Raw genomic sequence first — 23,593 nt, 5'->3', positions numbered from 1 at the left:
AAATTAATGGCAAAAACGCCAAAAAGGATATTCCCCACACGTAATAAACAAAGATGAATCTCTAACCCACAGATTATTTACAGTAAATTACCTCAACACCATCATCCGACGGCTATAATCATTTCGAAAACCTGAGCCCTTGATTTCGCCATTGATGGAAAATGGCGCTTCTTCCCCTAGTAGCTTGAATACGCTTTCGCATTAAACCAATAACCGATATTAAAACCCTTTCTCCGCTTCAGCTGCGACACAGAGAAACGTCCGCGGTAAAATTCATAGCTACACAGTAGTAGAATCGCACTAGTATACTACTTGGACGAGGTAATTTTTTTTTTTTTTTTTAAATTTCCCAATTTCTTAGGGTTTATAGCACTGACAGTGTGCCTTAGTTAATGTTTTTACGATTTGTGGTTCTTGAAATACGTTACATCTCCTCTCTGCAGTAACATTTTGTACAAAGATCGACAATTGAACCCGGTGACTCCTTTCAGATATGGTGAGTGTTTCTTCCATGCACTGAATTAATTATGTTTTTTTTTTTTTTTTTTGGTTGGTTTGTTTCAATGGACTTGTTTTATTTTCATTGGGAGGTTTACATTGAATTCCATTTGATTTTAGGGTTTTTGTTTAATTGTTATGATTGTTTTTTTACTTGTTTTAGGACCATAGGTTAATAGAACTGTTTTTTTTTTTTCCTAACACTTTTCCTTTAATAACAGTCGGATATCAGAAAGTGGTTCATGAAGAAACATGACACAAGTACTGGCAATGGTAATGCTTCAAACTCTGCGAAGCCCAGTGCATCGGATAAACCTTCTTCAAAACCAGAGAAATTGGTTAGTTATTACTCTGTAAAAGCTACTTTTTTTTTGGGGTGATCAAGTAACAATGATTTGTGGGGAACAGTCTCCAAATTTGTTTGTGGTTAATCCTACCTTGATAGAGTTAATTGTTATATTGTATGCAGTAATAGACAATTGAATGACATAAACGTGCATATGTATACCTTAGACAGAGTTAATTGTTACATATAGGAATGAAAGCAGGGGAAGATAATTTTGTTGGGTGCATGATTGTTCTTAATAAAAAATGATTAAATTTCTAAGAGTTCAGTTTTTGCCTTCTAATTTTATATTTGCTTTGGTGGTGGACAAACTGCAGGATGGACAAGAAAGTTCAGGTAGAAGGAAAACTAGCAAGTATTTTGCTACAGGTAAGGCAAAGGAAGAAAAGGAGGTAGAGGAATTATCTTCCAAGAGAAAGGCTCAAAGAGACAGTGAAGAATTATCTGGCCATGGTAAGCCCCCCCCTGGTAAGAAAGCCCACAAGGCTGTGGGCGATGATGATGATGATGATTTTGTCTTACCTACTCCGGGGAAGGATCCTGCTAACATCACACCTAGCAAAAAATTAAAAAGCAGTTCTGGCAAGGGTGTTCCTCAGAAATCTATAGATAATGACAATGATGCTGATGATGGTGGCAGCTGCGATGGGGATACTAAATCTAATCTTAAATCTTCTGCAAGTAGGCGTGGTGGAAAAAGTCCTTCAGCAGCTCGTACAAGTGGGAGGAAAATGGATGTTGATGAAAGTGATGATGATGGCTCTGATGAAAAGGATATTAAAACTCCTAAGCCTGGTGGACGAGGTCGTGGTAGAGGAGCAGCAGCAACACCAGCTAGTGGAAGAGGCAGAGGTGGTGGAGGACGGGGTGGATTCATGAATTTTGGTGAAAGGAAAGATCCTCCGCACAAAGGAGAAAAGGTACTCTCTAGAGAGGCTGATATTCTTCCCATGTGTCATAGTCATTAACAAAAATTTTATCTGTGTATCAGGAAGTCCCTGAAGGTGCTCCAGACTGTTTAGCTGGTTTTACTTTTGTTATTTCTGGGACACTAGACAGGTATGATACTGTGGTTGTTGAGATTCTATTTGAAAAATGGATATCCTTAATCCAACTGGGAAGGTTGTTTTTCTCTGGTTTATAATTTGCTGTGTTCTTGATGCTGTTTTGATGTGATGCCAGTTTGGAAAGAGAAGAAGCTGAGGATTTGATAAAGCGGCATGGTGGTCGTGTTACTGGATCTGTTAGCAAAAAAACGGTTATCATTTGTTTCTGGTCTCATATTTGTTTTCACTTTTCTATGAAGTCAATTTAGTCATATTTGGACATAATAGATATCATGTATGTTTGCAGAATTATCTTCTCTGTGATGAAGATATTGGGGGGCGGAAATCTGAAAAGGCCAAGGAGCTTGGGTTTGTATTCTCATTGAAATGTCATTTCAGTTTCCATGCTACATTATGGCTTTTTTCTGATTTAACTTTTCTCCAAATAGCACTGTATTTCTTACGGAGGATGGATTGTTTGACATGATCCGGGCATCAAAAAAATCAAAGACAACACAAGAACCAAAGAAACCTAAAGATGAAATTCGTCCTTCTCCAAAGAAAGAAAGTCTGCAAAAGCCAGAAGCGAAGAGTATGCTTCAAGCACCTGTTCGATTCATCCATATTCAATCTTTTAACTATCCCAGATTCTTACTTTCACTACAAGACAGGATATCATAATTCTCTCATAAACTTGTGGGTTTTGATCCTTGTTTAACAGCAGCTCAAAAGCCTTGGAGTAGCTGAAATAGCACCTTTTTTATTCTTACCAATAAATTCTGTTGGTAGAGGTTCTTGAAGCAACATTACCTATGCGAAACCTCTATCATCTATTCTATATTTTGTTCAGAAAGAAAATTCTACTATATTTTTGAAAATACTATTTTATTCTTTCAGATAATTTTAAGTAACCTCAGTGTTCATAAGTTCTTGTGGTTTTTACTGATTATTATATCAGAAGTTACTGATGACAAGATTGCAAACCTTATGCAGTTAGTGTGGCTACCAAAGAACTTACCAGGGACACCTCTTCTGCTAAAAGAAAAGTCCAATCTTCAAAGGATACCTGTTTGCCATGGCCAGAAAAATACAGGCCAAAGATTCCCGATGAATTAGTAGGGAACCAGGCATTGGTATAATTCTTATCCTTTTGAGTCATCTTTTAACTTCACCCCTAACATTTAACTATTTTGAGTAAAAGAAACACTAAAGTAATCTGTTGTTTTTTAAAAAATAAACCCTTTATTTTCTGCTTTATGTTTTTGTTTTGGATACTTAGATATCCATCTTTAAGTAATTTTGACTTCTTGCAGAATTTTGTTGCTAATACAGGTGAAACAGCTTGAGGAATGGCTAGTACATTGGGATGAGCTGTTCCTGAATGCTAGCAAGGTGAAAGGGAAGGCAAAGAAACAGAATGATGCTAGTGCTAAAAAAGCAGTTCTATTAAGTGGAACACCTGGTATAGGGAAGACTACATCTGCAAAGTTGATCAGTCAGAAGCTGGGTTTCCAGGCTGTGGAGGTGAGACTACATGGGTTGAAGTTTGTATTTATTCTTGTTATCATCTTTGTTTTGTTTAATTTTATCCTTACTTTTGCTTAGGTTAATGCTAGTGACAGCCGTGGGAAGGCTGACGCTAAAATTGTGAAGGGTATTGGTGGACGTACATCTAATTCTATAAAAGAACTTGTCAGTAATGAATCTCTTCATGCTAAAGCAGACCGGTTAGTCCTTTCCCTCTTGTTATTTTGTCTGACATGTTAAACATTTAGTTATCTTATTTTGTGATTGGTTTTATGTTGCAGCTCTCCACATTCAAAGATTGTTTTGATAATGGATGAGGTTGATGGAATGTCTGGTGGAGATAGAGGTGGTGTGGCCGATCTTATTGCTAGCATCAAGGCCTCTAAGATACCTATAATCTGCATTTGTAATGACCGCTACAGTCAGAAGCTAAAGAGTCTTGTCAACTATTGTTTACTACTTAGCTTCAGGAAACCCACAAAGCAACAGGTTTCCTTATAATTTTTTTACTTGAATTTTTCTTCCCCACCCTCTCAAGATGCCTGCATGGCAATGCTTACTGTATCTTATTCATTCAATTTTTTTTAATTGGTTTCAATTTGATGCCTGCCCAAACCCATCTTTGAAATGTAGCATAACACTGTTAGTATCACTAGATTTTATGTGTTTTGTACATGAAACATATGACTACTTGAGTTTTGAGAATTTAATTGCACATTGCATTTCAAATTATTAATGGGTGGCTATGAAATGGCAGATGGCAAAGAGGTTATTGCAGATTGCAAATGCAGAAGGCCTTCAAGTCAATCAGGTATTCTTATTTTATCTGGATTTATTGGCTGTATTATTTTTAAATATATTTAGATTTGTTGATTTTTCCTTTAGAGCTAAAACTAAGTTGAAGCATTTTTTTTTTTATCAACATAGCATGATTGTGATCCATGCATTTAGTATTTAATCTATAGCATAGGTTTTCAAAGCAAGATTAGAAGAATGTTTATTTTTATTTTCCCACAAGAGCTGTATGCCACCTAAATTTCTCAGGTGACATCTAGTGGAATGTTATATCTAATAGTTAATCCAATTCCCACTGTTCCAAAACACCACAAACTAATGGCGGAAAACGGAAAACAAAGGAAAAATGTCAAATCCTATTGAAGTCATTTATTGAATCGTGCTCTATCTGAAATTAAAGCTCTGGAAGAGAGACTGGTTCTTTTGCTCCTTTAAAATGTTCCATTCCCTTGTATTTTTGAAGATTTCTTTTCATTTATGATGTAATCTTCTGTTTAGATTCTTCTTTATTTAATTTCATTCAAATTTGTTTTAATTGGCACGTATCCTGTAAATTCCTCTTATATAACTTGTTATGATAAAGAATTCAAAGGGTACTCACATCACAAAGATTGTACAGCCAAGAACAATCACCAAAGTACTTTACAAAGCTTAACTTATCCAAACAATTCTTCAATGAAGAGCATTAAAAGGAGCCTTTCCTTGAGTAAAACAAGAGAATTTGAAGGAAGAGGTCTTTGAATTTGTCTAAAGAAGAATGATGATCTTCTCATACCAAAGAAAACAGGAGCAAAATGCTTTTGATCCTTGCATATATTCTGTTTTTCTAGCTACACATATATACTAATGGAATGGAATTCAATGGATGAATTTCAAGTACTTTTTTCTCTGCTTGTTCATTTTCAAGTCCGATTTATATATATATATTTTTAAAATCCTTGGTATTTGTTATTATTAGATCGCACTTGAGGAATTGGCAGAACGAGTCAATGGTGATATGCGCATGGCACTGAACCAGTTGCAGTACTTGTCGCTTTCTAAGTCTGTAATTAACTATGACGATATACGACAGCGTCTCCAAGCCAGTTCAAAGGATGAAGACATGTCACCCTTTACAGCTGTTGATAAGTATGGATTCTTCATTATGAATGTCCTAGCCAAAACATTCATTAACTTTACTGTATATAGTGGCAGTATTTATCATGTTTCTGCACTTCTTAGCAAGAATTTATTTATTTATTTATAACTTTGTGTATTCATACTGATGTTCAATATGGTGTTCATAATTTTATATTTTTTAATAAAATTTACTGTGTATGGTACTTTACAATTCCTAGTAAATTCTTTAAATCTGATTCCTTCACTGATATTCCATTATGCAGGTTGTTTGGTTTTAATGCGGGAAAGTTGAAGATAGATGAGCGCGTTGGCTTGTGCATGAGCGATCCTGATCTTGTACCTCTCATTATTCAGGTATGGTCAGCACACCCGCACATGCATACATATTATATTGGCCTAGGGTTCTTGAATTGAAAACCTATTGACTTACACTTGAGAATAATGTATTGTAATATCTATCATAAAGATGTGAACTTTTGTGTTGATCTTTTTTTTTGCCTATTTAGATCTAACCTTTTTGTTTTGTCAACTCGAGAGAAACTAGATTTATTTTTACTCTTGACATGCCCATGACAGAAAGGAAGGAAATAAGAAACAGATAGTTACCTTGTAGGTTATGATCCATGTTTTCATCAATATAAGTTTTCTTTTCTTCATCCATTATTATTATTAGCTAACTCTATGGGCTTTATAGTTGATGGAAAGATTCAGTTCTTGAATGTGCATAGAAGAATCCTTTTAACGGCTTCTATGTTACAAATATATTTTTTATGGAGTCTTAAGGAATGTTGCCCTTTGACTGAAACACTCCCCCCCCCTCTCTTCCCAAATTCTATCTGGTGCCTAAAATTGTTGATGTCATTTTCTTACAAATGTTCAGGAGAATTATATCAATTATCGGCCAAGTGGTGTAAAAGATGCTAATGGATTACAAAGGATGAACTTGGTTGCTCGTGCTGCTGAGTCTATCGCTGATGGCGATATAGTTAATGTACAGATCCGAAGATATCAACAGTGGCAGCTCTCACAAATGGGCTCCTTGGCATCTTCAATAATACCGTATACTATCACAACTTTATTCCATAAGACTTAATAACCATATTAGTTTTTCATTTTCTAGTACTTGCCATGGCGCTATATAAATTTTCTTTATGTTTGTTGCAAGACAGTTCTGCTTTATTGCATGGGCAAAGAGAGACACTTGAGCAGGTATGGTTACAATTCTTGTTATTATTATCATTCTCAATTTCAGGAGAGTAAGAACCTTCTACATTCTCAGTCTCAGCATATGCTTTGTTTTCTGGAATGCCCTGTGTACAAGCCACATATCTATTGTAAATAAGTCTTGTGAGCTCCTTGTGAGGCTCATGCAGCGTTCTATTAGTTTAATTGAACCATGGTTTTGACCAGATATTACTGTCCACTTTTCAGGTTTAACTGGATTTGTTCATTGATTTGGATTGCAACATGATGTTTTTTGTATCTTGCCATCTATTTTTTCTCTTTAATTAGCTCACTGCATTTCATTCTCAAAATTTTGATGTATCCAATCTGCATTTGTTCGGCTGTTTACGTTGTTTTGTTCTGTACGACTGTACTACAGGGTGAACGCAACTACAATAGGTTTGGTGGTTGGTTGGGAAAGAACTCTACAATGGGAAAAAACTACAGACTTCTAGAGGATTTGCGTTTTCATCTCCTGGCATCCTCTGAATCTATCTTGGAGAGGTATATGCTCTATATTTTGTTATGGTATTACTTGTAAATGTACGCCACCTATTCTAATTATCTTCTCCTAGTAGCTTAGACTTCAGATATCCTTCTCCACCATTTCATAATTTCTATGAGATACTATTCTTCACATTTTACTAAGGTATATACGGAGTATTTCTCAGTTTGTGCTGATTCATCATTCTCCTTTGTTAAACTTTCAGGAGATCTTTGAGACTTGACTACATGACTCTTCTTCGTAAAAAGTTGACTGATCCACTAAGAACACTGGCAAAGGTTAAACATTACTTCTTCCTTAAGGACTCTCTCTCTCTCTCTCTCTCTCTCTCTCTCTCTCTCTTTAAATTCCTGTGAACATATTAAGTAGTTTGTTTAAACAATTTCCAGGATGAAGCTGTCGAAACGGTTGTGGATTTCATGGATTCATACTCCATAACCCAGGATGACTTTGATAGCATTATGGAGATATCAAAATTCCAGGTTTGTTGTTTGTCAACTTTCTGATTGTTTCCAGCTGTGAAGAATATCTGCTATCTCACTGGGATTTTCTTTCTGCAGGGGCACTCAAATCCAATGGATGGAATACAGCCTGCAGTTAAAGCTGCACTGACAAAAGCATATAATAAAGGAAGCAGTTCTCGTGTGATTCGCACTGCTGATTTAATCACCCTTCCTGGATTAAAGAAGGCCCCTAAGAAGCGGGTTGCTGCAATGCTGGAGCCCATTGATGAAAACCTAGCAGAGGAAAATGGTGACACCCTACAAGAAGATGAAGAAGGGAACTCAGACGCAGAGGAGGAAGGTATACTTAATGTTAAGAGGAAAAGAATTGCAAAACAAATGAAGGAAATATGATATTAGTGTTAAAAAACAGGGTTAAAAAAATTTAAAAAAGGCATCATAAACTCAGGAGGCCCATTGATAAAATCATGTTAGATAAGATGTTCAATAAAAAGGATCAAATTCTGTGGTGGACAAGATTACCTAAATGCATTGCCTTATGATAGTTTTGTAGGTTCTAATTTCTAAAATGGTCTTATTGTCCATGTTCAATGCTTATTTTGCATAAGTGACTCCATATAGAACTCTGCTATATCATAATACTGGCCTTAGTTCTGGTGTAATACTACCATTATTGACTGATTCTGGTGAACAAGGCTTTTTAATTTTCATTGCTCTTTTTGTCAGATGATTTACTCGATCCCGAGAAAAAGGTGCAGTTAAATCTCCAAAATCTTAATTCAAAGGGTATGTGATCTTATGCTTTACAAAAAGACTTCATTTTGCTCTTTCTTTTGGTATACATATCACTTCAATTTAGATTCAATAATAATGCATCAATACTACATACAATTTGATGCTGCTCGGTATTTGTTTATTGCTTGTGATGGAAAATTTGTACATTTGCCCCGCTTTTAACCATAGGTATCCAAGTTGATATGAAAGGTTCTGGTTCAAGTGGCAAAAAGGCGCCAGCAGGAAGAGGAAGAGGAAAAGCAACTTCTAAAGCTGCAGAAAAGAGCAGTGGTTCCAAGAGGAAGAGATGAATACACTAAACTTGCTTTTGAAAACAATGTAATTAGTGATATTTACCTCTTTGACCCTCTTGGTTTCTTGACAGAGCAGTTTGGAATGTGGCTTTTTTGGGACATTGTTGATCAAGGTGGATTTCTGGTTTTTAATCAGTTTATTTATGTCATTGTTTGATGTTTTGGTATGGTTGGTTTTCACCAGGTTAAAATGAACTTCATCCAATACATCAACTTTATTTTTCTTGCATATTATAATTCATATTTGCAGAAATCTATCCCTTCATCTTTGAAAACCAAACAACCAATAACATTAACTTGGAACAAAGAAGTCACAGATACTGGGAGGTGGAGACGAATTTCATAATCCTGGGTTAGATTGAGAGCCTGTAGCTCAATACAATTGGGATAATTTTAGTCAAATTAATAAGTTAGATTGATTTTCTTCTTGTGATCCTTTATTGATTGGGATCGTACTTTACTCATAATATATTTTCATATAGCAACTCAGATTTCACCTACTGTGTATCATAGTCTACACAGCACTGTGTATGCTGATCATAACAAAAAATATATATATTCTGAAAGTACATTATTAATATACTGAAGAGTTAATTCCAGCAATGGTCCTCTGACTATATTGATTTTTTAACATTAGTCCTCGACTTTTAATTTGGACATTTTACGTCCCTTGACTTTTAATTTCTTTCCAATTGAGGTCCTTTCGTCAATTTACGGTAAATTGGACTTTAAATGTAAGGGTAAAGTAGTTATTAAATGTAAATTGGACTTTCTCCTTTGTATGCGCGACTTAGGACATCAGATTCACTTAATTGCTTAATCCCTAAATCCACTCGAAGAACAAAATTACATAAGGGATTAAGCAATTAAGTGAATCTGATGTCCGAACAAAATTCCATTAGGGATTAAGCAATTAAGTGAATCTGATGTCTGAAGTCGCAAGGAAGAAATATGAAGAATTATACAGATGAAATGACTACCTTATCCTTTCATTTAAAGTTTAATTTATCGTAATCTGACAAAAGGACATCAATTGAAAAGAAATTGAAAGTCAAGGGACATAAAGTGTCTAAATTAAAAGTCGATGACTAATTTTGAAAAATCAATATAGTCGGAGGACTATTGCTTACATATAGTACACAAATAATATATTTTTAGTATTCAAATAATATGTTTTTCTAAATATAATATATATTTTTAATATACTAAAAATACATATACATTATTTGATAGTATGGCTCTCACATTTGCGTGTAGCATAATGATTGGAGTCAAAGCTGTTGAGCTCTCATTTATAATAATCTATATTTTAGTTTTAATTACTCAATTGCGAGATGTTATTCATGTCAAAACTTTTTAAAACGCATAACTTCCACTAATCCAAGGTCAAATTCAACCCTTCATTAAAATTTACGGAATAAATGTACAAGATTTTAATGAAATAAATGTACAAAGTTAATAATTGGAAGGCTAAATTTTTAATTTAAAATTTTTAATTTTTAATAAGGGGTTAAAATGTGATTTTACTAGAATAATTTGAGACGTGGCGCGATGCTATTAGTCAGCTCAGCGGCACGTGCTCCCAAGTCAAGGAGAATAATTCGCCGTCGTCGCGGTAGAAGTTTTAGTTTTAGCTCAACCTAGCCTCAAATCCAGAACTCCAGGAGCGACGTAGACACAATCGTAGCTGAAGTTAAGCTCTCTTTCATCATCTCGATCATTGAAGGTTAGATTAGCATAGCAGATCGATCGATAAGTCATTCAATCAATCATTGATCTATGGCGGAGCCGTTTTCCTTCCTAGACAGCTACAACAGGTTCCTAAAGCGCGATAAGCCGCTTCCTTCCTGGACCGACGCCGACGTCAAGGAGTTCATTTCCTCCGATCCTGTTCATGGCCCCGCGGTAACTTCCGTTTTCCTTTTTCTCAGATTTCACTTCATTTCTACGCGGTTATGTTCATTTATGCTTCTTTTTTTTTTTTTTTTAAATCTATCTCGGTTTCTGTGATATGCTCCCATTTCACCGGGTGTGTGTTGTGTTGCGTATGTAATTATGTATGCGTATCTACGAAGATTTTGGTATGGATGTGCTCTTAGAGCTGTAAAAACGCTTTATTGTAATTATTAAGCTTATTTGGGGGAGTCGGTTTTCCGGAAAATGCTTGCCTGTGTGTTTTCAGCAAAGCAAACATTTCTGGATTGATTGCTTGCCTCGAATCTGGATTTAATAATTTGATATGTCGGAAAACTGGATGGAGATTTAATTTCCGGTGGCCATCTTCTATTGGTTTGGAATTAGGGCTTCGTTGAGTTCAAGTGCTTGAAAACATCTATCTAAGCCAGGTCTATCTAAATTTGAATATTGAGCACTTTGATATGTTATTGTTCAGTGTGTTTTTTTTTTTTTTTTTTGGGTTATTTATGACAAAGTGTTTCACAATTGATCTTAGTGAATATATGCGAGTCAAGATTTTAGTATAACAACTTTGGTCTTTTGTCTTTATTTGGCTCAGACTCTGATGTATATCTTTGTCCACAGTCAAATTTTTACGATTTAAAGTGATGAATCATCCTATGTGTGTCATTCCCTCATTTGTTGGTATAATTGGTATTTTTGTTGGTTTCTGAGAAACCTGTAATCTCTCTAATTGAGTCCCTACAAAAATTGAAATAATATTGAGCTCATAATATGCCCATTTTCCAGCTGAAGACTGCACGAGAAGTAGCACAATTTGGTGTTGTTGGAAGCATTGTTGGAGGTATTACAACTGCTGGTTGGGCTTGGAAGTATTCTAAGAGTCCACATGGTAAATTTTATCCTCTGGAGAAGTGCTTATACATTACAGATTTTTTGTATTTTTTTTAGAAGTGTTCACCATAAAAATTGCTACACTTTGATAGGAAGAAAAAGATCAAGCAAACTAGGAAAGAACAAACATCTTGTTAGTCATAATAAAGAGATCAGTGGCTTTATCTTTGCCTTCCCGCCCAACTTCACCTTTGAGTTCTGACCTCCTTTAGGCAAAACACTTCCATGAACCAAGTTGCCTGCTGATATAATTCTAGCTGCATGTCTATTGCTTTAAAAGCCCCTTTGCAGTGTCGATAGAAATTATCCTGTTAATATATGATCAATGTGAATGTTGTTATAAGACAAATACAGGATGTCGCTAAGTTAAAGTTTTTAGAAATGAAGAAAATTATAGAAACTGTGGTCATGAGAATAATCACTTGGTAGTTGGTTTGTTGGTTTGAAGTATAACTCTGGGTCCTAGAAACTATGAAGATGATTTCTTTGAGTTTGTCTTTTTGATATAAGGTCTCAATCTTTTACTTTCTTATTGTTCAAACCTTTTGGGTCTAAGATTATTAAGGAATTCTATTTACTCATATTTATTCTCTTATTACTCAAAATTTGATATGAATGTTAAGGATGAAAAAAAAAAACTTTTTTAAAATTTTAGTTCTATATGAAGACTACTTGAATATCATATGATGTGCAAGTAATTGATAGTTAGAATTCATTACTACAGATAACAATAGAGTAAGAACACATTATGGTTGTGATGATATACATATATTCCTAAATGGAGTTATGGAGTATGATGTGGAAAAGGGATTTATGATGCTAATAACCCCAACTAATAGATCTGAGCTATAAGTTTGAATTGCACAAATTATAATATGTCTGGTTATAGGTTTCACTAGAAGGAAAACACTTCTTCCATTGCATTTCATTATGCAAACACTACTTCAACCTATTAAATAACTATAGGTTCTCATGTTTCTAGCTTACATAATTTCTGGCAGTGTATTACTGAGTTTCATTTCTTTTGATTTCTGGACGCTGTAAAAATAGTTAAGTTGTCTGTACATACACCACGTTTGGTGGGTGAATCTAAATTCCTGTTTAGCTTAAGTAGAATGCACAAGAGTAAATTGATGTAATTGGAGGCTGATGGTTGAATTCCATTTGTGGTTATCAACATTGGGTAATGCATGACTGGCTGAGGGGTGGCATAGAGAGAGTTCAATATATTCAGTATATTTCACTTGACGACATTCGTAAGAATGTGAATTGAAATGTGCTCTGATTATAGTTTGGGTGATGCAGGAACTGTACTGTCTCTCGGATTTGGTGCCATCTGCGGTTGGACATTTGGACATGAAATTGGAAACCATTCGTTGCAGCTTTACAGGTACAACACTGTGACTGCACAGGCTAAATTCTTGGAGTGGTGGCAAAACAAGTCTTAAGAAGTCAGTTTGCTGTCAACTACTAGTGGAACGCACTTTTGTATGCTCAATAATAAGAATCACTAAAGGTTGTTTGGTTTTAGAAATTCTGTGGCCACAGAATTGGCATGAATTTCGGATTTCGTTTGGAATGCTAATGTCTTTATTTTCTGTTGCCTAATGAAGGTTTTCAGCTTCCATTTTCCAAGGTTAATATATCCAAATTCTTATACTTAATCTAGCCGAACTTCGTCCTAGTATGATTTTGTTACATATGCATGAGTTAGAACTTCTCACTTCATGTTAGCCAATAGAGATTTAATAATTTTATTTTTGTTGCATACGAGTTTAAACTCCTAACTTATGTTAAGTATATATAAAATTTTATATTTAATCTAACCGAGCCTTATTTTTGTAGCATGCCATTGCGTATTCAGGAGTTCAAATTCTTGACTTCATGCATAACCCATTTGTAATGATGATCATTCCTACGACTTCATATATACATACTACAGCTTGAATTGCTTTTGGAATGATAAAATTGTTATGCTCACTGCTCTTGAAGCAAATATTCGTCAATTGGACTGACTAATAATGTTCCTTATAGTAACTATAATGCGCGAGTACTTGAAACACACTCATAAGTCATAACGGCTCCACATTTGAGCTTTTAACTCGTTAAAAGATGAACATTCATTCACGTTCAAATGAATTTAGAGTTTGATCCACATAAAAGAGACTGAGATAGTCATAAAGCATTTACATCAACTATATTGCTATATATATATATATACTGGTTCCAAGCCACATATAAAGCAGTCGTATTTTCTTATTGCAGCAGTCTATCACATTGCCAACATTCAGGTATAAACAGGCAAAACAGCATTCCTGTAACACCAACATTAGAAATCGTTGAGGGCAGTGAAATAAAACTTCAACCGAATGAATAAAATAATTGAAAAGAAAAAACTCATGTCGTCCCTTTTTACACGTTTGCTCATACTATATATTAGTCAGTCAATCTCTCCTTTCTTTGGTTATAATCTTTAACCTGTTCTTTCTTACAATTTTTTAAATCGTTTTTTTTTTGTGTTTAATTGTAGCCTTCTATGTAGGTATATAAATTTTATATACTAACACTATACTAAATATTACAATTCATGTAAATAACTTTAGTTAAGCCTCATTAATCAAGCCAGGCACAAAATTGACGAATAATAAAGTGAGAACACATTCAAAGACACATCTCCCATTCCTAATAGGACCTGTATTATACATAGGCAAAACTCAATTTTATCATCTTTTAGGATTCCAGGTGAAGCATATGTCCATTCTTTGTTTGAGACATCTAATGGGAGGATGGGATTTGAAACCATAGGTGTACAAGTGTATTGCCTAGAAAGGGTATAGCTTACTACATTTTATACATCTCAGACCCAATCCACCATACAATTTAAAATTACAATAATATAATTTTCCCTTCCTACTCTTAGAAACATTCCCCAACTAACTACACAAACAAATGTGATATGGCGGGGGCATTGATGATATGTATATCTATATCTACTGTCTTTGAAAAGATATGTGGCTTAAGAACAAAGCATCAACACATGGGTATCATGCCATGTCATTTTGATGTTATATCATGCACAATCAAGACCTGTGCAATGAGGGTAGTGAAGTACCGAGCAGACATGCAATTGAGACATAAATTTCCAAATAGTGCAGTTACCTTTTAGAGAAGAGACTGCAACATGCACCACGTCACAACAAAAAATCAGTCTGAAGAAGAGCCTGTAGTGCATGGCATTTGCCTACTACCATCAGGCAATGAGTGATTGCCATCAATTGCTGAGATATGTTGTTCCGCGTGATCCACTGTTATATTCTCGTCCATTCTATTTGATATAGGAGAAGGCATAGTCCTACTAGCTTCTCTAGTTTCAAGATGATCCATCATGCGTGACACAGTGGCAATATCTGCAGCCGCCTCATTCCTACTTTCAGAGCCATGACTCACTGTTGAATTATTCCGAGGGAAAAACTTCTCCTTCAATCCTCTTGTACTCTTTGTGATAGATTCTTTATATCTACAAAAGATAATAGAAAAGATAATAATGAGCACATTTCAGTAGAAAGCCAGAAGTGGAAAAGAAACATATATTTAGCTTGATACCTCATTGAAAAGGCACTAAGTCGAGATTTTATAGATTCTGAGAAAGACTGAAAATCGGATGGTCCAACTCTATCTTGGTTGTTAGGAGAAGAATGGGGAGATCTCCTATAAAAGAAAGCATCACAATAATATGAACAAATGACGGAATAAATTGAATACCCATAAGGTCAACCACCAACCACACAATAGCAAAAAATAAAATGAGGTTAAATTTTCCAACACAATCTTAAGAATGATACCTACCTATTATTTGGAGAAGTTCCAATTTGACTAACACCGCCACCACCTGATCCAGAGGCGGGAATCTGATTATTTTGGGCAGGGGATGGTGATGCAGTCAATTGGGCCGAACCCTCTCCAACTGCAATACTTGGAGATGTTTGGTGAGCACCAATGAATACAGAAGCGGGTTCACCTCCAGCCCTCTGGGCAGAAGGAGTAGAAGCCGGGGCTGTATTTGGATTAGTTGAAAACACCAGAAAATGGGGATGACCTTGGGAAGATGTTCTACCCCTTTGACCTTCCCTCCTGGCAAGGTTACGTGCCCTTCCCATAGCAGCAGCAGCAGCTAAGTGCTGAATAATACGCTCTTCGAGCTCAGAATCAGTAGCACTAACAGGTAACTGCAACAACATGCCATATAATGATATCACCTATTATAGTAAATATCATACAACTCGAAAAAGCTTTGAATGCAAAAATAATAATACAAACATGCTGCAACTCAAAATCCCCTAAAGTGGGATGATGAAAAATTGTAGTGTTTCTCGGAGGATTCATCCTGATATTCCTCTCATGTTCTACTGCATCAAACAATTCCTGGCTGCAAGCATGAGCACAAGTCAGCAAACCACTCAAACGAATACTTAGGAATACCAGTGTCAACGGTTTGTATAAAAAACATATACCAGTTGGGGTCTTTCAAGCTAAGAGGCTGCCAGCACATGGGACACTGTGAGCTTCTCTGGCCCCTGTAAAACGAAAATGCAAAACCATTCAGGACTCTATTACCTTCGAATTCCCGAATGGAGCAATAAATACTTTTGATAAGTAATAAAACTTCATCCAAATGCTATTCCAGCCACCATAATAACAGAACAAACAGTTTTTGGATATCTTATTTACATTATAATAAGAAATAATATACCATTCAAGGATACACTGCAGGTGAAATTCATGCTTGCAAACAGTAATCTGCACGGAGAATGACACTTAGTCTATTACTAAGAGGAATGCAATATCAAACCACAATATCCAAAAATGTGAAAGCCAATGCATACCGTTGAAGGATCGCTGTCACAAAATGCTTCAAGGCATATGCTGCAAGAATCATCGCAGGAATCCTGAATTCCACCTTCCACGAATGCTGCAGCTGAAGACAGATGTTTGTCCGAGACCTTTCCATCCTCCATCTGTAAAAAAGTATAAACCTTTAACATCAAACTTTTAAGTGCATAATGTAACCTACCTTCAAAGCCATAGTTAACGCTAAATAATATTATCTAAAATAACAGATAATGCTTGAAAGTATTGGGGTACCAAAGCCCGCAATTCTGATTCAACTAAAACAAATAAAGGAAAAGCTTAAGCAAACCATGAACTTGGACTAAAATTAGCAAACATTCTAATTTCTACAGTACAAAGAGTCACAAAGTCCTATACAACCCTTATTCAAACATCACAACAAAAAGCAAAACACAGCACGATTAATTGCTGCAATAAACTAATTGTTCATTTAACTCTAATAGATTCCACTAGAAGGGTTTACACTAGGGTTAAAAATTAAAATAACACACGTTTGACTTTTATACACTATGCAACAATTCCATGATCATGCCATTAGAACTCTCTTAAATTCCATAAATATAATTTCATCTTCACCATTATTTAGTATTTACATCACTACAATCAAAACCAAACAAGAAGGAACCCGGGACATAACACTAGTTAAACCCCTAAGCAACGACCTTTCACAAATCCAGCACAGCATAGCGCGATAATCACAGCATAACAAAGAACAATAAGCACAGGAATTAAAATTCAAACACAAATAGTGAGAAACTAGGAAACAAGTCAAAAGAGAGAAATCCAGTACCGAAATTGACACAAAAATACACAAATCCAGAATACTTAGATAGTAAAAGCTAGCGAAAAAAAGAGTCGGACACTGACCTCAAAGTGATCGAACGGATCAAGGAGTAGTCGCGAGCAGAGTGATTGATCAGAAGAAGTTTAGGGTTTGGGATAGGAACAGGAACAGTGGGTGGGCTGAAAGAGGGCGACGAGAAGAGGGAATAGGAGAGAATAAGAGGGTTTGGGCTTTTGGTTCTGTGGTTTATTATTATTATTATTATTATTATTATTATTATTATTATTATTATTATAATATTATTATTATTTATATTTATATAATTGAGAAAATAAAATTGCGGTGGTGAAGAGTCTAAGCCCACGCAGAAAAAGGTTTGCACGACGGAGAAACCATCGAACCATACATAGCTACGTCACGTCTTCTCTTCCGTTAATAACGCACTATGCACTCCACTCCGCGTGCACAAGGAGGTAAATTAAGGGTGGTTCGTGCTTAACTCATTGGTTCAGTATGTAATATTTGAGATAAAAGATTTGAATCTCGATAATGATAGTGTGAAGATTATGTTCAAAGCGGATAGATTTTTATGCGCACGGTACTTAGTCATACTTACTGTACTAGTGAGTTACCGTGATTTACATCCTCTCAAATCTCTATCGGGCCGATGTGCCAGAACCCTTTGGGTTGAGGATTCAAACTTTTGAGAGAAAAAAAAAATAATTAAGCTGAGGTTGCCCAATATTGACATTCGACTATACACATCTGCACAAAGAGTCCAACCCCAACCGCCCCCTAACTCTAGCTCATTTGATTTCTCAACTTAACATGGTAGAGACAAATTCAAATTCAGCTCGTACTCTTCCATGTTACTATTGCATTCAGATTTCGCTTATTAACTACTATTCAAAGTTGATGGGTTATCATTCTTCTTTTTTAATCTATTGCAGACTAACGAGTCAACACCCTACCACCCGGGGTTCAATCATGTAATCTCTCATTAATGAGAGCCACAAAAGTGTCATTTGAGCATAAAGTGCTAGGCCACAAAACTAAATTTAGTATTTTATTACAAATTTAAGAAATGTCAAATACATCTTGTAACTATTTCGGATAATGCAATTAACCTTAATTTAACCATGAAACTTATAGAAAATAATGCAATTGAACTCATATTACCTCCTATAGCATGTTAGTATTAGATTATAGTCATCAGGTCAATTTTTTATGAATTAATATCCAAAATGATCCTCGATTATAATGATGTTTTTCAATTTCGTCATAAACGATTTTGGTGACCTAATGTAGTCCCATATTTTTGTATTTTTGCTCAATTTAATCTTCTGTCTGTTATTCCGTCCACTTGGTATTCAATAGAGGGACAATTTAGTAATTTGAATATTACCATCTCTTTATTCATAGACATGCGAAGTGCGAAATACATCTTTCTTTTACAAATTACTCCTAAAATTTGATTCGCAGGTCTGGGAGTAATTCATATAAGAAAATGAATTTCGCACTTCACATGACTGATAGTAAAGAGATACCAATTATTGAATTGTCCATTGATTTAACACCAATTTGACAGAATAACAAATGGAGACTAAATTGAGCAAAAACAGTCTGGGACTACATTAGGTCACCAAAATCGTTTAGAATGAAATTGGAAAAATCACTATAGTCGAGGATCATTTTGAGTATCAATTTATTTTTATTATTAATTTGAGCTCAAACTCATTTGTTTATTTATGATTTGGATGCAATCTCATATGTGTCTTCGTCCACTGCTGGTAATATGGTATGGTTAAGGATTGCCATGGTAATTTCATTTTTTTTTTTAAATGTATTAATAAAGCACAATTAATTAATTTGTAATTACTCTACTTTACTCCATGTAAATTGATTGTTCATTTTCTAAATACAGCAAAATAAAATAAAATAAAATAAAAATTACAACAATTGTGAAAACAGCATGCATTATTCCTTCAAGAGATTCAAAAGTGCGAAATCAATATGTTGATTATCTATTGATATGTTGTTAATTTTTAGATCTATTGACTCCTCTCTTCTAGAAAATGAGTCACATTTTCATTTACAATGCCGAACCATACCACATAGTTCCGGCAACAACAAAAGCTGCAAAAAAGACACCACATAGTTCCGGCAACAACAAAAGCTGCAAAAAAGACAACAACGATACAATTGGAAAATACAATTTCAATATTTCCCATACGCAGTCCTGCAGCAGCGATACTACTGGAAAGTACAATCTCAATATTTCCCATATGCAGTCCACCCACTAATATGCCCATATGCAGTCCACCCGCTAATATGCCCAGCCTTCCACGCCCCACGCTGGGTTTACATGTTGTACTTTTCCCGTTAGTCCATAATCGGGCACCTAGATTCTGGGACCATACAAGCTCGTTACATGAAATGCACCAAAACCAAAGCAAGCCAACACTGAGAGAAATAAATGAATTTCGAAGATCTTGGGCAAATTCAAAGAGTGTTTGGTTGCACTCAAAAAACTGTCTTGGTGTGTTTGATTCATTTTTCAAAAAATGAGCAAAATTATATAATTATACGTTAAACATTTTAATTATAGCAAAATCACACCAAAATAACCGATAATCATCTCATTCAAAAAAATTACAGCAAAATCACACCAAATTGGTCGACAAAAAAAATCACAAGCTTCTGATTTCCACAACCAATCTGGCCAAGTGGTTTCCGCATCGGACTAATGACCGACTAGTTTTGCTTCAGAAACCAATCGACAAATGCAGAAACTAGTCTGCTCTGGAAAGCTTTGAAAGAGAAAAGTCGTTGAAGCAGAGCATATCCCTTGAGAGAGGCGTGGTCTTAGTAATCTATTTTCCATTAACTTCCATTTCTCCTCTTTAGCTAAACATTGAAAACTCAAAAAATGATTTTCTTTCCAAACACACCCGTATAATCAAAATGTTTGTTCGGTCTATGCATCAACTTCTCACTTTCTCAGTTCTCATCCCTATGACAAATTGCAAATCCTGTCCTTTTTCATTTATTTTATTTTTGAAAACGGTTGAGAATATGAAATGACAAGTATTTATGTATTTTCACCATGAACTTATAATTAATCAATGAGCATGATTGCCGAAAATACCCTTGCGTGCGCCACATATATATATACATTCAGAACCTACTAAAAGAGTGGGAGGGCAATGAATCTCTCTCCGACGTGCTCCGCCAGAACCCGGCGCCGTAGAACTGCCCCCACATTTCTCGTTCGAAATCAAGGGAGCTCGCGGCTCTAGGTCTGCGAGACACCGCCTCGGCATCTCCGATCGGCGCAACCGACTTCGCCGGAGACCCCGTCCTCGCCGGAACTGTGGTCGCGCCCTCCTCCATCTTCCTCCTCTTCATAACCAGCAGCTTCTGCTTTCTCCTCCGCCACGCCTTCCGGCACAGCCCCACCGGGACCCGGTAAAATGCGAGCACCAGGAAGTCCAGCACCGCGCAGGGGCAGCAGCAGCACACCATCGCGCACTCCGCCGCTGTTCCCCCGGCGAACTCCCCGACCGGGCGGTGCACCCTACCCCCTCCGCTGACATCGTCGCGGCTCTCGCCTTTATTCTCCGTCGCCTGCGGCGACCTCCGGTTCACCGCCGACGGCTTAATCGTGCCCTGCTCTCCCATGAAACCACCATTCCCGAATCAAATACTCGTCGTTCCTAAATCGCAACGATCAAAGCTTGAACACCAAAAAAAAAAAAAACAAAAATCAAAATTCGCAGAATCTGAAACAAACCCTATAAGATAATGGATGGCGGAGTGACGAGAATATTTGAATGCGGAAAGGGGTAAAAACCGAAAGCATAATTTTTCTCTTTTTTTTTTTTCTTTTGTTTTTGAAAATTTTCCACAAATTTCGGATTTACTAAATGGAACGTGTGGATAAATGGATAAGTTCACTTTGGACCATTAGATTTTAGAAATTGCATTTAAACCCTATGGAAGTAAGAGTTTTTTGCACTTTTAGTCCCACGACTATAGTGGCACTGACAGAATTGATCCACGACTTTTGAACCTTGCAATGTTAGTCCATGACTATTGATTTTTTTGTAAAAATGGTCCTTCCGGCCACTTTTCCGTCAAAATTTCACCGGGAAAAAAAATTCTCTATTTTTAGCCGGGTTAAAATTGACATTTTACTTATCTCAAAAAATTAAAAGAAAAAAATTGATATTTGACTACATACAATATTACTGGGCGTGAAATTTTGACGGAAAAGTGGCCGGAAGGACCATTTTTACAAAAAAATCAATAGTCGTGGACTAAAATTGCAAGGTTCAAAAATCGTGGATCAATTCTGTCAGTGTCACTATAGTCGTGGGACTAGAGACACATTTATAGTTATGTACTAGAAGTCTATAAGAGAAATATATTTAATGGTTACGATTGATAAAATTTATAATTTATTTTAAGTTATAATCGTGTTTTGTAAAAATAGAAAGTGTATACGTTTAAGATTTTAAATGATTTTTGTATAATTTTTAAAATTTTTATCAACTTTGTACGAATTTATAAAAATTCAAAAGACAAATAACATTTATAAACTTTTTTAAAAATAACATTTATAGATTCTGAACTGGGACGAAAGAGCCCACCGCCAACAAGGGATCGGATTTTGCTGGGTTGAGTTTTGGAAGGATGAGAACTGATTGTATTATATTTTCTGAACTTCATTACAATGAGATCAGATGATGTGAATATATAGAATAGAGAGTCACAGTGTGACAATGATAAGAAGTAGAGAGTCACAGTGTGACAAGGATAAGAAGTTCTAAACAGACTCATATACATAGAGTCCTAATACTCCCCCTCAAGCACAGTGTATACTAGTAACCTGTAGCTTGTCCCTTAAGGAAGAAAATCTAGGTCCAGGCAGAGCTCTGGTGAAGATATCAGCAAGTTGATCCTTTGTGGAGATGAAGTTGACTTGGATATCGCCCGAAGCTACTCGATCACGAACAAAATGATAATCAATCTCCACATGCTTGGTGCGCGCATGAAAGATTGGATTGGCACTCATATATGTAGCTCCTAGATTATCACACCATAATTTTGGAATGGAAATACCCGGAATCTGTATCTCACGCAATAATGACATAATCCATAGAACCTCAGCACAAACATCTGCAAGAGCTTTGTATTCAGCCTCAGTGGATGACCTGGCAACAGTTCTCTGTTTCTTGCAAACCCATGATATAAGATTACTCCCCAAGAAAACAGCAAAACCACTCGTGGATTTTCGATCGTCAGGACAACCAGCCCAATCAGAATCAGAGAAAGCATGAATGTCTCTAGATGAGCACCGTCGTATGCGTAAACCATGATCAACTGTTCCCTTAACATACCTGAGTACCCGTTTGAGCTGCTCCCAGTGTGATATGGTGGGGGCATGCATATGCTGGCATAACTGATTAACTGCAAAGGATAGGTCAGGTCGTGTGACAGTGAGATATTGCAGTGCTCCAGCTAGACTCCTGTACTGTGTGGGATCATCATATAGATCTGAATTGAAGGGGACAGTTTTCGAGACAGAGATAGGTGTAGAAAGGGGTTTGCATTCATACATTCCAGCCCGTTTTAAAATATCATTCATATACCGTTGTTGAGATAAAATAATCCCATTGTCACTCTTAACTGTTTCAATACCCAGAAAAAAATTTGGTTCACCAAGATCTCTGATTTTGAATGTAGCAGACAGTTTGGACAAGAGCTGAGACATAATACCTTGATCACTTCCCATTACAAGAATGTCATCCACGTACACCAATAGATAAACCAAAGCAGAGTCTTTAGAGTAATAGAACAGAGAGACATCTGTCTTGGATGCTTGAAAGCCAACCGATAGTAAGAACGTATGTAGTCGATTAAACCAAGCTCTGGGAGCTTGTTTTAACCCATACAGAGATCTTTTTAACAAACAAACATGATTTGGGAAGTTAGCATCAATATAACCAGGGGGTTGCTTCATATAAACTGTTTCAGCCAGATTACCATTCAGAAAAGCATTATGAACATCTAGCTATTTGATAGACCACCCAGATGATAAAGCTAGAGATAGAAGGAGTCTTACAGTCGTAGGCTTTACCACTGGACTAAAAGTGTCGAAGAAGTCCTGACCTGGAACCTGATTAAAACCTTTCGCAACCAGCCTGGCTTTATGCCTTTCAATAGCACCATCAGCCTTTCTCTTCGTACGAAACACCCATTTACAGCCAATAATATTCATACCTGCAGTGGGTGGAACTAGAGACCATGTGTGGTTATGCAGGAGAGCATTGAATTCTTGGTCCATGGCTTCACGCCACTCAAGATATTTGACAGCATGAGAGTAACATGTGGGTTCCGTGGGATGCACTTGAGCTGCTAGAGCAAAAAGAGGAGCATCTGCGTTGCTGCGAGTGGCCATAGAGTGAGTACGGAC

At 36.2% G+C, this 23,593-nt stretch overlaps 4 protein-coding genes and 1 long non-coding RNA gene across 6 annotated transcripts; 2 read left to right on the top strand and 3 right to left on the bottom strand.

The window, feature by feature from the left end:
- The first annotated feature begins 101 nt into the window (after window positions 1-101).
- Window positions 102-8,779, top strand: LOC109191653 (replication factor C subunit 1). 2 transcript variants are annotated; one of them, XM_019342276.1, is made up of 23 exons: window positions 102-321; window positions 444-496; window positions 720-836; window positions 1,162-1,764; window positions 1,836-1,903; window positions 2,027-2,102; window positions 2,198-2,259; window positions 2,340-2,482; window positions 2,884-3,023; window positions 3,223-3,414; window positions 3,496-3,617; window positions 3,699-3,906; window positions 4,175-4,228; window positions 5,171-5,340; window positions 5,595-5,685; window positions 6,212-6,390; window positions 6,501-6,540; window positions 6,935-7,059; window positions 7,266-7,338; window positions 7,450-7,542; window positions 7,621-7,864; window positions 8,251-8,310; window positions 8,488-8,779. In XM_019342276.1, exons 2-23 carry the CDS (start codon window positions 494-496, stop codon window positions 8,607-8,609), a joined length of 2,985 nt encoding a protein of 994 aa, XP_019197821.1. In that variant the 5' UTR covers window positions 102-321; window positions 444-493; the 3' UTR covers window positions 8,610-8,779. The 2 variants fall into 2 exon arrangements, with proteins under 2 accessions (XP_019197821.1, XP_019197822.1); XM_019342277.1 differs by having other exon boundaries at window positions 103-321; window positions 7,621-7,859; window positions 8,249-8,310.
- Window positions 8,780-10,218: 1,439 nt separating this feature from the next.
- LOC109191611 (succinate dehydrogenase subunit 6, mitochondrial) lies at window positions 10,219-13,107 on the top strand. The gene is made up of 3 exons (XM_019342218.1): window positions 10,219-10,517; window positions 11,319-11,421; window positions 12,729-13,107. Exons 1-3 carry the CDS (start codon window positions 10,392-10,394, stop codon window positions 12,869-12,871), a joined length of 372 nt encoding a protein of 123 aa, XP_019197763.1. The 5' UTR covers window positions 10,219-10,391; the 3' UTR covers window positions 12,872-13,107.
- Window positions 13,108-13,491: 384 nt separating this feature from the next.
- LOC109191661 (E3 ubiquitin-protein ligase RHF2A-like) lies at window positions 13,492-17,369 on the bottom strand. The gene is made up of 9 exons (XM_019342285.1): window positions 17,199-17,369; window positions 16,307-16,438; window positions 16,174-16,220; window positions 15,935-15,997; window positions 15,741-15,849; window positions 15,270-15,649; window positions 15,027-15,131; window positions 14,583-14,940; window positions 13,492-13,738 (listed from the first exon to the last, which is right to left on the bottom strand). Exons 2-8 carry the CDS (start codon window positions 16,436-16,438, stop codon window positions 14,628-14,630), a joined length of 1,149 nt encoding a protein of 382 aa, XP_019197830.1. The 5' UTR covers window positions 17,199-17,369; the 3' UTR covers window positions 13,492-13,738; window positions 14,583-14,627.
- LOC109191662 lies at window positions 13,750-17,738 on the bottom strand. The gene is made up of 3 exons (XR_002055967.1): window positions 17,728-17,738; window positions 13,989-13,994; window positions 13,750-13,831 (listed from the first exon to the last, which is right to left on the bottom strand). It is a non-coding gene; the product is annotated as an uncharacterized LOC109191662 (long non-coding RNA).
- A 2,554-nt stretch (window positions 17,739-20,292) lies between these two features.
- LOC109191620 lies at window positions 20,293-20,796 on the bottom strand. Its single transcript, XM_019342231.1, has one exon. It carries the CDS (start codon window positions 20,794-20,796, stop codon window positions 20,293-20,295), a length of 504 nt encoding a protein of 167 aa, XP_019197776.1.
- Between the last annotated feature and the right edge of the window lie 2,797 nt (window positions 20,797-23,593).

Source organism: Ipomoea nil, unplaced genomic scaffold, assembly GCF_001879475.1.
Source record: "Ipomoea nil cultivar Tokyo-kokei standard unplaced genomic scaffold, Asagao_1.1 scaffold1708, whole genome shotgun sequence".
Classification (NCBI taxonomy): domain Eukaryota; kingdom Viridiplantae; phylum Streptophyta; class Magnoliopsida; order Solanales; family Convolvulaceae; genus Ipomoea; species Ipomoea nil.
This window is presented reverse-complemented; position numbering and strand designations above follow the sequence as displayed.

What these genes read in the sequence shown, in the direction of transcription:
- LOC109191661 (XM_019342285.1), bottom strand. Translation starts at nt 16,438, where the DNA reads ATGGAGGATGGAAAGGTCTCGGACAAACATCTGTCTTCAGCTGCAGCA. An exon ending in GGGATTTTGAGTTGCAGCAT is followed by an intron (nt 15,650 to 15,740) that starts GTTTGTATTATT and finishes ATGTTGTTGCAG; the next exon opens with TTACCTGTTAGTGCTACTGA. An exon ending in GGAACTTCTCCAAATAATAG is followed by an intron (nt 15,132 to 15,269) that starts GTAGGTATCATT and finishes TTTCTTTTATAG; the next exon opens with GAGATCTCCCCATTCTTCTC.
- LOC109191611 (XM_019342218.1), top strand. Translation starts at nt 10,392, where the DNA reads ATGGCGGAGCCGTTTTCCTTCCTAGACAGCTACAACAGGTTCCTAAAG. An exon ending in ATCCTGTTCATGGCCCCGCG is followed by an intron (nt 10,518 to 11,318) that starts GTAACTTCCGTT and finishes CCCATTTTCCAG; the next exon opens with CTGAAGACTGCACGAGAAGT. An exon ending in GTATTCTAAGAGTCCACATG is followed by an intron (nt 11,422 to 12,728) that starts GTAAATTTTATC and finishes TGGGTGATGCAG; the next exon opens with GAACTGTACTGTCTCTCGGA.
- LOC109191653 (XM_019342276.1), top strand. An exon ending in ATTTCTGGGACACTAGACAG is followed by an intron (nt 1,904 to 2,026) that starts GTATGATACTGT and finishes ATGTGATGCCAG; the next exon opens with TTTGGAAAGAGAAGAAGCTG. An exon ending in AAGGCCTTCAAGTCAATCAG is followed by an intron (nt 4,229 to 5,170) that starts GTATTCTTATTT and finishes TGTTATTATTAG; the next exon opens with ATCGCACTTGAGGAATTGGC.
- LOC109191620 (XM_019342231.1), bottom strand. Translation starts at nt 20,796, where the DNA reads ATGGGAGAGCAGGGCACGATTAAGCCGTCGGCGGTGAACCGGAGGTCG.